At 52.7% G+C, this 14142-nt stretch overlaps 1 protein-coding gene across 1 annotated transcript in view; it reads left to right on the forward strand.

The window, feature by feature from the left end:
• MOCOS (molybdenum cofactor sulfurase) overlaps nt 1-14142 on the forward strand; it is a 329100-nt gene that overhangs the window by 167294 nt on the left and 147664 nt on the right. Inside the window, exon 6 of the mRNA XM_068123432.2 lies at nt 6443-6642. Within this exon, the coding sequence (XP_067979533.2) occupies nt 6443-6642 (200 nt within the window). The remainder of the gene's footprint in view (nt 1-6442; nt 6643-14142) is intronic.

Consider the following 14142-nt stretch of genomic DNA (forward strand, 5'->3'; position numbering starts at 1 on the left):
CCATGTCATGGAATTACAGTAAGCAAGTACAGTAAAGAATTACAGTAAGCTGTAACAGTAAGTAAGATGACATGACGGGAGGCCATTACAGTAAGTCAATTGCAGTCTGTACCTGCCTAGGCTCCCAAGGGTACATGATCGATCCATGTTAGGTCCATGTCATGGAATTGCCGAGGGAGAGAATCGATGAGAGCCATAACGAGAGTTACTCGACACCGGCAGCGGCCCTGTTGAATCACGAGACTCGAGCGTCCTCTGACGGCAGCTCATACGCATTACAAACTCTTGTTCCGGCACGTGAATCTACCGTTGGCAGCGATCCTTCGCACGAGACACGAGCGGCCTCTGAAGGCTGCCTGGACGACCGGCATGGCTGATTACGACGACGCACAAAACGACCGGAACGCGCCTCTCCAGCGAAGCGCGCAGAACCTCCGGGATGCATATGGCAATCCTGTCCTGCTGTACAGCGCTCGGAGGATCGGAGAAGATCGGCTATACCGGCTACCGAGAGGATGCCCCGGATGGAAGGATTGTCCCATTCAAAGCGAATTGAATTGTCCCATTCACAAACCGAGAGAGAGTCCCGGCTGGACAAACCTTGTTTGTCCCAGCGTTGTCCCGGATGGATTGTCCCATTCACAAACCGAGAGAGTCCCGGCTGGACAAACCTTGTTTGTCTCAGCGTTGTCCCGGATGGATTGTCTAGATGTCGAGATGATTGTCATGCTAGATGTCCCGGATGGATTGGCCATCCACGGATGTCCGACCGATCCATCCATTCAACGCCTTCATTGCATGGCACGGATCCAGCCGGACCGCGGATGGATCGACCATCCACGGACGCAAAGACTCAGAGACCCAAAGACAGCCATCGCCCCGGATGGACTGTCCATCCATGCTAGATGTCCCGGATGGATTGTCCATCCACGGATGTCCGACCGATCCATCCATTCAACGCCTTCATTGAATGACTCGGATCGACCATCCATGGACTCAAAGACTCACTCAAAGACACAAAGACATCCATGGACGTCATCCTGGGTCCCCACAAGGGGCGAGGTGGGAGTCGTTATACCGAACGGCATCCGGATCGCGGATGGATTGTCCATCCTGGGTCCCCACAAGGGGCGAGGTGGGAGGCGTTATACCGAACGGCATCCGGATCGCGGCATCCGGATCGCGGATGGATTGCCCAACCTCCTGGGATCCCACCCCCCCCCCCCCCCCCCACCGAGGTTGCAGCGGCGTGCTGCATACCGAAGTCAGACGACCTTCACAGTCTGGGTCAGTCTGAGTCACAGTCAGTCTGGGGCAGAGGGAAAATGGAATCAGACGAGGCGTCTCGCAGTCTCAAAATGTGCGTGGATACGAGCCAAGAGCTCTGTCCGATAAACAACAAGCCCAGAGTCAAGGGCGAGCAGGCAGTACGGTGCCCCCGTTACTTGCGCAGGTGACAAGGGAGTCGGGCGCGACGCTCAATGTCACCATTTCACGAGGTCACCGTGTACTCCCTAAACGGCGCGGGCGTGCGACCTTGAGGTAGCGCCGCGTTACGTAGTTTACGTCGTTTACGTAAAGGACATTTGGTACGTAGTTTACCAAGGTACATGGAAATGTAAACGAATCCCCGATGATGAGATCGCGTGAAGCACGCAATTACGTTAATGACGCCGTAGAGCAAACGCGTGATTAGTCGGTGACGTCATCAATTGGTTCGGGCGCGTGCGGTTCGTTGGCAAAACCGAAAGTCGTCCTCGGCCTGTCGAGCCAGCGTGGCACGCTGAGACGAGAGGGCGAGCACGCTGGGCCGAAATAATTTGCACGGCCTGAAGTAGCGTCTCGTTCGATGGCTTTCGGGCAGGGTTTGTCCGGGGTTGAAGCGGGGAATAGCGGCAGCAGTGCGGTAGTTATCAACGGTATCTAGCATGATACGATACATCACGCCAACACAAATCACATTTCACAAATCACATTTCACAAATCCCCGAGTGCCGTGAACCCCTTAGAACCCTTTTAAGATTGTTTATTAAGGTTATGACAGCGGATGAAGAAGATGAAAGTTTAGGAAGACCATGCTCGGCGAGTCCCCGAGTGGAGCCAAACGAGCCTCACGCGTTGAGGCGAGTCCGGGCAGCGGTGTTCGCCGGCCTCACTGAGAAGCCATGCGTAGGTGGGATTCGCGTGGAGGAGGTGATTCCACCGAGCAGCCGGAGTGAGCCGGCCGTGTGAGGCACGGCGTGATTCCGACGAGCAGTGCGCGATTCGCGCGGAGGAGGTGGTTCCACCGAGCAGCGAGTGGTCAGGGTGAGCCGGCCGTGTGAGGCACGGCGTGATCCCGACGAGCAGTGCGGAGGAGGTGATTCCACCGAGCAGCCGGAGTGAGCCGGCCGTGTGAGGCACAGCATGATTCCGACGAGCAGTGCGTGATTCGTGCGGAGGAGGTGGTTCTACCGAGCAGCGAGTGGTCGGAGTGTGCCGGCCCGCGCGGAGGAGGCGATTCCACCGAGTAGCGAGTGGTCGGAGTGTTCCGGCCCGCGCGGAGGAGGCGATTCCACCGAGCAGCGAGTGGTCGGAGTGTGCCGGCCGTGTGGAGGCATGGCCGACATGGGAGTCGTGATCACTCGCGTGGGAATCTCATCTCGGGCCGAGGCACGCAAATCTAGGATGATTCTCTCGGACGGAGCCGTTAGCGTTTCGAGCAACCGAGGCTAGACTCGTACCTTCGGCGCCAAGCGGGTCCGTCGTTCCGACGGGGTTGCGGCCCAGGACATTTCCCAGTGGCCTCCTTCAGCAGGCGCCTTGCCGGAGTCCGTCACGCCTGCTCCGGCGTCCGGGCCCCAGGAGAGCAGTTCGCGCTTTGACGGCGCGGTTCCGCAAAATGCTTGCGCTTCCGGTCCCGTCGAGGTAGACCGGCAGCGAGAGTCGTCGGAGCTCCGTGGCTGGAGCTGGCTCGATGGGCTCTCAGCTGGTCATTCTTCTCCGAGGTGGGCCACGCAGGAGCATGGAGAATGTCGGGAAACGCTCGTCTGAGATCAGCGTTCATCCGGCCATCGCCAGACTCGTGTCCCACCATTCCCGAAGATCTTGATTGAGATTAAGTGTTGTGGAAATCAACCAGATTCACAACGTGTTCCATATGTATGGTTTAATCTCAATCAGATCTGTACATCATCCTGTAAAGTACATCAAGCAACATACATGTCAGGATCTAGGCATCATATGAGAAGATTGAATATATCAGTCAATGCAAGCAAACCTAGAATATAGGCGGGTACGTACCATTCAATTCTACATGGCATTGTATAACGATGTCGCAGGAGTGGCCTCGAGTCGCGGACGTCCGAGGTCTTATAGACACCGCCCAGCGGTTTAAGGGAGCACCAAACCTGGGTTCACCTTTGGTACAATTTCACCACACTCTGTCCCCCCCCCAATATTCCTTCAGGTCGCACAAGATCTGCCTGCAACCCTCTTATGGTTAAACTGCCAAAGTCTAGGCTCTCTGCTCACCTTCACTCTTTCATTCCCCTTTTCTCCCGCCTCTGGAACAAACGCCCCCACTCCCTTCAATCCCACTCCTCCCTCCAGGTCTTTAAAACAGCTGTTCACCACCATCTCTTATCTTCCCCCATCGAAAACCTTGATCTTTTCTACCCCCGGTAATTCACCCCAGAGTCCTTGCAGTGTTCATATGTTTTATTCCTCTCCCACCTCCCCCCAAGTCCTCCCGATGTCCCTGCTCTCAAATGTTGTGTTTGTGTCCTTCCCCCTCTCTCCCCATCTTGTCTGCCGCTCCCCTTGTTTTTTGTGTGTGTTTGTGTGTGTGTGTTTTTTGTGTGTTTTGTGTGTCGGTTTGTCTTTTTGTGTGATTAATGTTAGCTCTTTCACGAGCCTCGATCTTGTATACAAAAAAAAAAAAAAAAAAATTCAAGTCCAGTGAATAACCTGAAATGGTACAAAGGTATATATGCCATATACATAATTATACCATTATAACCCTTAAAAGTGTAGGTCTTTCCTTTAGAGAAATTGCAAAGAAAGCCAAGGTGTCAGTGAGTACAGTTTCCTGCATCATCAAAAGGCACTTGGAAACTGGAGGAAACTCTGACAGGAAGAGGTCTGGCAGACCCCCAAAAATCAGAAGACAAGTTTCTGAGAGTCAACAGCTTGCGTGATAGGCGGCTCACAGGACAACAGCTTCAAGCACAGCTTAACACTGGTCGAAGTAAGCAAGTCTCAGTTTCAACTGTGAAGAGAAGACTTTGAGCTGCAGGTTTGACATGTCGAGTGGCAGTAAGAAAGCCATTGCTAAGATGGCAAAATGAGAAAAAGAGGCTTGCCTGGGCCATGAAGCACCGCCAGTGGACGACTGAAGACTGGAAGAAGGTCTTATGGACCGATGAATCAAAATTTGAAATCTTTGGTTCATCACGCAGGGTTTTTGTACGCCGTCGAGTAGGCGAAAGGATGGTTCCTCAGTGTGTGACACCAACTGTCAAACATGGAGGAGGAAGCGTGATGGTCTGGGGCTCTTTTGCTGGATCCAGAGTCGGCGACTTGCACAGAGTGACTGGCACCCTGAACCAAAAGGGCTACCAGGGCATTTTGCAGCGCCACGCAATACCCTCTGGTATACACCTAGTTGGTCAGGGGTTCATCCTACAGCAAGATAATGACCCTAAACACACCTCCAGGCGATGTCAAAACTACCTTCGAGGAAAAGAACAAGACGGTAGGCTTAAAATCATGGAATGGCCAGCACAGTCTCCAGACTTAAACTCCATCGAGCTGGTTTGGGATGAACTGGACAGAAGGGTGAAAGCAAACCAACCTACAAGTGCAACACATTTGTGGGAACTTCTGCAACAGTGTTGGGAAGAACTTCCCGTACAATATTTGAGTTCCATTGTAGAAAGAATACCGTGAGGGTGTTCGGCGGTTATATCTGCAAAGCGTGGCTACTTTGCTGAGTCAAAAATTTAAATTAAATTTTGTTAAACAAAATGATTCTATGATTTCTTTTTTAGCTCCAATTGTTTATTTGTTCTATGCTTATTTTTAGAGTACATTGAGACATTAAACGGCGTAAATTTCAATAAAAACTGGAAAAATTGAGGTGTTCTAAAACTTTTGACTTCATAATCCGGTAATATATATTATTATTATTTTTTGATGGCTACAAACAAAAGTTTCCAACAAAATGAGGCCTAATCTTCCTGCTTTATAAAACAGCTACTGTTGTTGATATTTGCCTGCAGTATCACCTATGCAGAATGTGAAAATGATACATTTCTGAATTTTATGGACATAGAATAGTAATCGAATATTGCCTAATGTATTATTATAGGCCTGTCTAATAGGGGAAATAATGAGAGATACAACAAAAGTGTTTCACCACTTGATGTCGTTCCCAAAACTGTCGAGATAGATCACTCAAATTGCTCGACCCTTGTCAGATTGCTGATTCCTGGCATAGTTGGCAGTCTTTTTTCCACGTCTCTGGTGACCACATGGAATAGGATAGTTGTCTGCCACCCGGAATCAAGTCTGAAAGCGAAAAGAAAAAAATTAGAGAAACAACAGAACAAAATATGAAATGTAGACAAAAACAAAATAAACAGTTTTTACATGCTTTTTGTAGTTCTTCATCAGTGCCTTGCCTTTTCTGTATGGTTAAGTGCTTATCATAACATTATCTATTACATGGTAAAATGTTTGAAGTTATCATTCTGGAAATTAAGATTTTCAATGGAGGCAATTTTGTGTTTTAGAAGGAAATTTAAGCAATCATCGTTAAGCAGTGATTGCTTAAAGCAAGGGTCAGGATCTTGAACTCAATCCTGCTCGTATTGCCTACGTGTGAATTATGTAACTTTGCATCCCATTTATTGAAGGCTGCAGCCTCACCTGGATTCATTAGACCGACTGAGTGTTTCTCACAAAAGAGATGCAGCACACTGACCTGTTGCTGCAGCCATAATGAAGGATACCGGCCATTTTCCTTCATGTGTATCATTATCTCCATAAATGCAATTAGTTTTTGTGGGAAGAATAAAAAATAGTAAATTGCTTTGATGCAACTGTTCTGAATTTTTTTTTAAAATATGTTATTAAATGCAGCCATTTTGTTTAAAATGAAGGTAATATTAACTTAGGGATGGGTCTTACACCTGCAGGTGGTATGGAGAATGTGATGAGCCATACATTCTACTTGGCCCAACTCATCTACAGCAGTCTGAAGCATCTTTGCCATTATAATACACAATCTGCCATTATCATTATCTCCATAAATGCAATTAGTTTTTGTGGGAAGAATAAAAAATAGTAAATTGCTTTGATGCGACTGTTCTGAATTTTTTTTTTCAATATGTTATTAAATGCAGCCATTTGGTTTAAAATGAAGGTAATATTAACTCAGGGATGGGTGTTACACCTGCAGGTGGTATGGAGAATGTGATGAGCCATACATTCTACTTGGCCCAACTCATCTACAGCAGTCTGAAGCATCTTTGCCATTATAATACACAATCTGCCATCAAACTTTATGCTGATACAGATTATTCAGATCCAAGTACACAGGGCCCAATTGTGGCCTTCAATGTGTTGGACCCCAAGGGTAAGGTGGTTGGATTCTCACAGGTGAGGACTAAAAAAAATTTCAATGACTTCTACTAATTAAATATTGTTACATGTATATACATCTATCTATAATTCCAGTAATCTCTGTGTGTGTGTGTGTCTGTGTGTGTGTCTGTGTGTTTGTCTGTGTGTTTGTCTGTGACCGCTGTTTCTCGACAACCACGGGTCCGATATACTTGAAACTTGCCAGGTATATTGCTGGGGACCCGAGGATGTGCCTTTTCAAGGTTTGAAATTAATCGGACAAGTGGTTCCCAAGGTATGGTCACCGTACTCGCAAGCCGTTCGCTTTGGCTTTGCGAATGGACCAAACCATTTCATGTAAATAGAGGGGGGGGGGGGGGTTCTGTGGTGGTTACTGCCACGTGGTTTCAAAGTTTTTTTTTGTTGTTGTTGTTTGCACGCATGTTTTTTTGCACCCACGTACGGGCACGCCCTAGTCTATCTATAATTCCAGTAATCTCTGTGTGTATGTGTGTGTGTCTGTGTGTCTGTGTGTTTGTCTGTGACCGCTGTTTCTCGACAACCACGGGTCCGATCTAATTGAAACTTGCCAGGTATATTGCTGGGGACCCAAGGATGTGCCTTTTCAAGGTTTGAAATTAATCGGAGAAGTAGTTACCAAGGTATGGTCACCGTACTCGCAAGCCGTTCGCTTTGGCTTTGCGAATGGACCAAACCATTTCATGTAAATAGAGGGGGGGGGGGGGGTTCTACCGTACTCGCAAGCCGTTCGCTTTGGCTTTGCGAATGGACCAAACCATTTCATGTAAATAGAGGGGGGGGGTTCTGTGGTCGTTACTGCCACGTGGTTTCAAAGTTTTTTTTTGTTGTTGTTGTTTGCACGCATGTTTTTTTGCACCCACGTACGGGCACGCCCTAGTCTATCTATAATTCCAGTAATCTCTGTGTGTATGTGTGTGTGTCTGTGTGTCTGTGTGTTTGTCTGTGACCGCTGTTTCTCGACAACCACGGGTCCGATCTAATTGAAACTTGCCAGGTATATTGCTGGGGACCCGAGGATGTGCCTTTTCAAGGTTTGAAATTAATCGGAGAAGTAGTTACCAAGGTATGGTCACCGTACTCGCAAGCCGTTCGCTTTGGCTTTGCGAATGGACCAAACCATTTCATGTAAATAGAGGGGGGGGGGGGGTTCTACCGTACTCGCAAGCCGTTCGCTTTGGCTTTGCGAATGGACCAAACCATTTCATGTAAATAGAGGGGGGGGTTCTGTGGTCGTTACTGCCACGTGGTTTCAAAGTTTTTTTTTGTTGTTGTTGTTTGCACGCATGTTTTTTTGCACCCACGTACGGGCACGCCCTAGTACATACTAACATTTATAAATGGCTCATTGTGCCGTTTTTGTGGTGTTAACGGGCTTTACCAGAAGTACAAATATTATAAACCACAAACACATTTGATTACCATTTTAAACAATCGCTAATGCTGTTTAACACTAAACTGAAAGAAATTTGGAGTATTCCGGACACCAGTCTATGCTTAACACGTCGATGAATGCACCTGCCCAAAGATCTAATGTAGTCTATATACACTACCGGTCAAAAGTTTCAGAACACCTCAATTTTCCAGTTTTTATTGAAATTTAAGCAGTTTAATGTCTCAATGTACTCTGAAATTAAGCATAGAACAAATAAACAATTGGAGATAAAAACGAAATCAGAGAATCATTTTGTTCAACAAATTTTTATTTTTGACTCAGCAAAGTAGCCACCTTTTGCAGATATAACTGCCGAACACACTCGTGGCATTCTTTCTATAATGGAAATCAAATATTGTTCGGGAAGTTCTTCCCAACACTGTTGCAGACGTTCCCACAAATGTGTTGCACTTGTAGGTTGCTTTGCTTTCACCCTTCTGTCCAGTTCATCCCAAACCAGCTCGATGGGGTTTAAGTCTGGAGACTGTGCTGGCCATGCCATGATTTAAAGCCTACCGTCTTGTTCTTTTCCTCGAAGGTGGTTTTGACAAAGCCTGGAGGCGTGTTTAGGGTCATTATCTTGCTGTAGGATGAACACCTGACCAGCTAGGCATATACCAGAGGGTATTGCATGGCACTGCAAACTGTTGTGGTCGCCCTTTTGGTTCAGGGTGCCAGTCACTCTGTGCAAGTCGCCGACTCTGGATCCAGGAAAAGAGCCCCAGACCATCACGCTTCCTCCTCCATGTTTGACAGTTGGTGTCACATACTGAGGCACCATCCTGTCGCCTACTCGACGGCGTACAAAAACGCTGCGTGATGAACCAAAGATTTCAAATTTTGATCAATCGGTCCATAAGACCTTCTTCCAGTCTTCAGTTGTCCACTGGCGGTGCTTCATGTCCCAGGCAAGCCTCTTTTTCTTATTTTGCCATCTTAGCAATGGCTTTCTTACTGCCACTCAACCTGTCAAACCTGCAGCTCGAAGTCTTCTCTTCACAGTTGAAACTGAGACTCGCTTACTTCGACCAGTGTTAAGCTGTGCTCGACGCTGTTGACCTGTTAGCCGCCTATCACGCAAGCTGTCGACTCTCAGAAACTTGTCTTCTGATTCTGTTGTGGCTTTGGTTCTGCCAGACCTCTTCCTGTCAGAGTTTCCTCCAGTTTCCAAGTGCATTTTGATGGTGTAGGAAACTGTACTCACTGACACCTTGGCTTTCTTTGCAATTTCTCTAAAGGAAAGACCTACACTTTTAAGCATTATAATGGTATATATATGGCATATATACCTTTATACCATTTTACAATAATTGCTTAAATAATACCAGAATTGCTTAAATTTCAATAAAAACTGAAAAACTGAGGTGTTCTAAAACTTTTGACCGGTAGTGTACATACGGTTTTGTGACTTGCTATTGTGCCCACCCCCCACCCCCACCCTCCCTTTCACCCCTGACACACCCTTACGGAAGTTAATTTTATTATCGGGAATTTAGAATGGTGAGGCACGGTCTGATCTTTTCAATGACAAGATCTAACAAAAGTCATAGTAATAATAATTGGCAATAATAATATGGATAATAACATGACCCCCTGCCTGAGCAGGTGCACTAATATATATATATATATATATATATATATATATATATATATATATATATATATATATATATATATATATATATATATATATATATAATATTATATTATATATATATATATATATATATATATATATATATAATATTATATTGTAGCGGTTACCGCTGGATGCACACAATCGCCTTGCACCGGCCAGAACACGGCCAGACGCGCCTCTCCCGGCATGCCCGGACTCACTGTTCCCCGGGCACGCCCGAACCTCCCGGGCACAGCCCGGTCTCGTCTTTCCCGGGCATGCCCGCTCTCGCCTTTCCAGGGCTCGCCCAGAGCATCCGGGCATGCCCGCTATCACCTTTCCAGGGCTCGCCCAGAGCGTCCGGGCATGCCCGCTATCGCCTTTCCAGGGCTCGCCCAGAGCGTCCGGGCATGCCCGCTATCGCCTTTCCAGGGCTCGCCCAGAGCGTCCGGGCATGCCGCTCTCACCTTTCCAGTGCTCGTCCAGAGCGCCCGGGCACGGCCCAGCCTCGACTTGCCAGCCGCAGCCAAACACGCCCGGGCAGGTCCAGACACGCCTTTCCAAGGCTCGCCCTTGACACCAGGGCAATGCCCGGTATAGCTTTTGCCAGGCAAACTTCCCAACATAAATGTGTCTATATATTGCCTGCCCGATAAACGGCTTTTGTCAGAATACCTGAGCTGTTTTGTTTCAATAAAGCAAATCGGACGAATTCCGTCTTTGGTCGCGTCACTTCTTTCGACTCGCGTTGGAGCGCAGCTCCTTCACTGGTGACCTACCGACATGGACACGGCAGTGACTCTTAAACTGCCTACCTTCTGGGAGGCTCACGCGGCTGTTTGGTTCGCCCAGGCGGACTCCAGTTCACCCTGCGAGGCATCACCGCGGACGACACCCGCTTCCACCACGTCGTGGCAGCGCTCGGTTCCACCACCGCGGCCCACGCCCTGAGCCTCCTCGAGCACCCGCCGGCTGCCGACAAGTATGACGCGCTGAAGACGCTCCTCCTCGACGCTTTCGCCCTCTCACCGGCGGCACGCGCACGGCGCCTGCTCGACCTGCCCGAGCTCGGCGACACGCGCACCGTCCGAGCGCATGGACTATATGCTCTCGTTGCTCGGTGAGCACTCTTCCGGATTTTCTGTTCCGCGAGTTGTTCCTTCGCCAGCTGCCTCACCCGGTACGCCTCGCCCTGGCTGGCACGTCGATCACCGATCCCCCGCGCCCTCGCCAGGGAAGCCGATAAGATCTCCTCGGCGGGCCAACACATCGGCGCGGCTACCTGGAGCCTGCCGCCGTCCGGGGCGACGCACACGACGCCCGAGCGCCCTGCGCGGTTGGATGGCCGAACTGCCGGTGAAACTGGCAGCCGCCACGCCGCACCGACCGCTTCCGACACGACGGCCGGGGCCTCCACCTGACCAGGCGTGGTGTTATTACCATGCCAGGTTCGGACACAAGGCTCGGACGTGCCGACCCCGTGCACTTTCGGCAAGTCGGGAAACGGCCGGGTCGGCGTTCATTCCCAGCCATGAGCGCCGGCCCACTCGGGCAACTTGCTTTTTATTCGGGACAAAGCGTCCGGGCGGCGTTTCTTTGTGACACCGGCGCCCAACTGAGCGTCATACCCGCCTCCGAGCAGGACAGGCTGACGCAGTTTGCGGCCCTCTTTTGGTCGCTGCTAATGGCTCGGCCATACGCACTTTCGGCCCGCGCAACGTCACCCCTCTGCTTCGGCAGCCAGCGCTTTCAGTGGACCTTTGTGACCGCCTGCGTCCCCATGGCTTTGCTGGGCGCCGACTTCCTCTGCGCGCACGGGCTGCTGGTCGACGTCAAACGTCGTCGCCTTGTCAACGCCGAGACCTTCAGCTCCCTGGCGTGCACGATGAGCAGCTCCGCGTCGACCGAACTAGCGTGCGCCCTCCCGTACGGCGAACGAGTCGCTCGCCTGCTCGCGGAATTCCCGGCCCTCACACGGCCGACGTTTTCGGCCGTCGCAGTGCGGCATGGGATTGAGCACCACATACCCACTACGGGCCCGCCGGTCTACGCCAGGGCCCGCCGCCTCGACCCGGCCAAGCTCGCCATGGCAAAGGCCGAGTTCGACGCGTTGGAGCACCTCGGCGTCGTGCGGCGCTCTAATAGCGCGTGCGCCTCACCACTGCACATCGTGCCAAAGCCGGGGGGGGATGGCGCCCGTGTGGCGACTACCGCCGCCTCAACGACGCTACCACCCCCGACAGGTACCCGATCCCGCACATCCAGGACTTTTCCGCCCGTTTGGCGGGACGGGTCATATTTCCAAAATTGACCTGATACGGGGATACCACCAGGTACATGTCCGGGGCGGCCGACGTCCCGAAGACGGCCGTCATCACGCCGTTCGGCCTGTTCGAATTTTTGAGGATGCCGTTTGGCCTCAAGAACGCGGCCCAGGCGTTCCAGCGCTTAATGGACGGCGTGCTGCGCGACCTGCCATTTCTTTTCGTCTATCTGGACGACATCCTCGTCGCCAGCACGTCCCGCGCCGAGCACCTCCTCCACCTCCGAACACTGGTTCGATTCGCCTCAGCGAGCACGGCTTAATTGTCAACCCGGCAAATGCCACTTCGGCACGACGACCGTTGACTTTTTGGGCCACCGCATCACCAAGACCGGGCCGTGCCGCTGCCGACCAGGTCGAGGCCATCACCACGTTCCCGCGTCCCCGTTCCATCAAGGCCCTACAAGAGTTCCTCGGCATGGTGAATTTTTATCACCGATTCGTGCCCCGCGCTGCTCAACTCATGCGGCCCCTTTACGAGGCCCTCCGGGGCAAGCCGGCCAAGCATGACATCGTTTGGTCCGCGGCCATGGACGCGGCCTTCGCGAGCGCAAAACGGGCCCTCGCCGACGCAACGCTGCTGGCTCACCCGGTGCTCAACGCGCCCATCGCCCTCACTACGGACGCCTCCAACTACGCGGTGGGCGCCGTCCATGAACAATGGGTGGACGGGGTTTGGCAGCCACTCGCTTTTTTCAGCCGGCAGCTCCGGCCGAACGAGTTAAAATACAGCACGTTCGACCGCGAGCTGCTCGGTCTATTCCTGGCCGTTCGCCATTTCCGACACCTCCTGGAGGGCCGCCCGTTCACGGCTTTCGTCGACCACAAGCCGTTGGTCTACGCAATGGCCAAAGTCACGGAGCCGTGGTCGACCCGCCAGCAGCGCCACCTCTCCGCCGTGTCGGAATTCACCACGGACATCCGGCACGTCGCCGGCAAAGACAACGCCGTGGCCGACTGTCTTTCTCGGGCCAGCGCGAACGCGGTCCACCCCGGCGTGGACTTCGCGCTCATGGCGGCCGACCAGACCACCGACACCTCGGTGCAGGCCCTCCGGGCGGCGGACACGGGCCTCCGCCTGGCCGACATCCCCTTCGCGGGCACCGTCCTGCTCTGCGACGTCTCCCAGGGCCAGCCTCGCCCCATCGTGCCCGTTTCCTGGCAGCGCCGCATCTTCGCCTCCATCCACGGCCTTTCTCACCCGGGCCGGAAAGCTTCTCAGAAGCTGGTGTCGGCGCGTTTCGTCTGGCACGGCCTTCGACGGAACGTCCGCGACTGGGCCAACGCCTGCACGGCCTGCCAGCGGGCCAAGGTCCACCGCCACACCCAGGCCCCGCTGGCACCTTTCACCGTGCCTGCACGGCGTTTCGACCACGTCCACGTGGACCTGGTGGGTCCCCTGCCCCCATCGCGGGGGTTCACCCACCTGCTCACCATGGTGGACAGGACCACCAGGTGGCCGGAGGCCGTGCCCCTCACCTCCACCACCACCGCCGACGTGGCGCAGGCGTTCATCGCCACCTGGGTCGCGTGCTTCGGCGCACCGGCGGACATCTCATCCGACTGCGGCCCACAGTTCACGTCCGAACTTTGGGGCGCGGTCGCCCGCTCGTTGGGGGTCACGCTGCACCGCACCACGGCCTACCACCCCCAAGCCAACGGGTTGTGCGAGCGGTTTCACCGCTCCATGAAGGCCGCACTCATGGCCGGCCTTCAGGACGACGGTTGGACCGACCGGCTGCCGTGGGTCCTTTTGGGCCTCCGCACGGCCCCCAAGGAGGACCTCCGGGCGTTCGCCGCCGAGCTCGTCTACGGCCAGCCGCTCCGCGTCCCGGGCGAGTTCGTGCCCGACGCTACCAGTCCCTGGTCCGCCGCACACCAGCGCTCGGACCTCCAGGAGGCCACCCGCCGATTTGCCCCCGTGCCAACGTCCTGCCACGGTGGCCCCCAGTCCTATGTCCCCCCGGCGCTTCGCACAGCGGAGTACGTCTTTGTGCGTCATGACGCGCACCGGGGCCACTCCGGCCGCCGTACAACGGGCCCTTCCGGGTCCTGCGACGGGGCGACAAGTCGTTTGTCGTCGACGTTGGCGGCCGGTCGGACCGGATCTCTGTGGACCGC

Source organism: Myxine glutinosa, chromosome 7, assembly GCF_964187855.1.
Source record: "Myxine glutinosa chromosome 7, kmMyxGlut1.1, whole genome shotgun sequence".
Lineage (NCBI taxonomy): Eukaryota > Metazoa > Chordata > Myxini > Myxiniformes > Myxinidae > Myxine > Myxine glutinosa.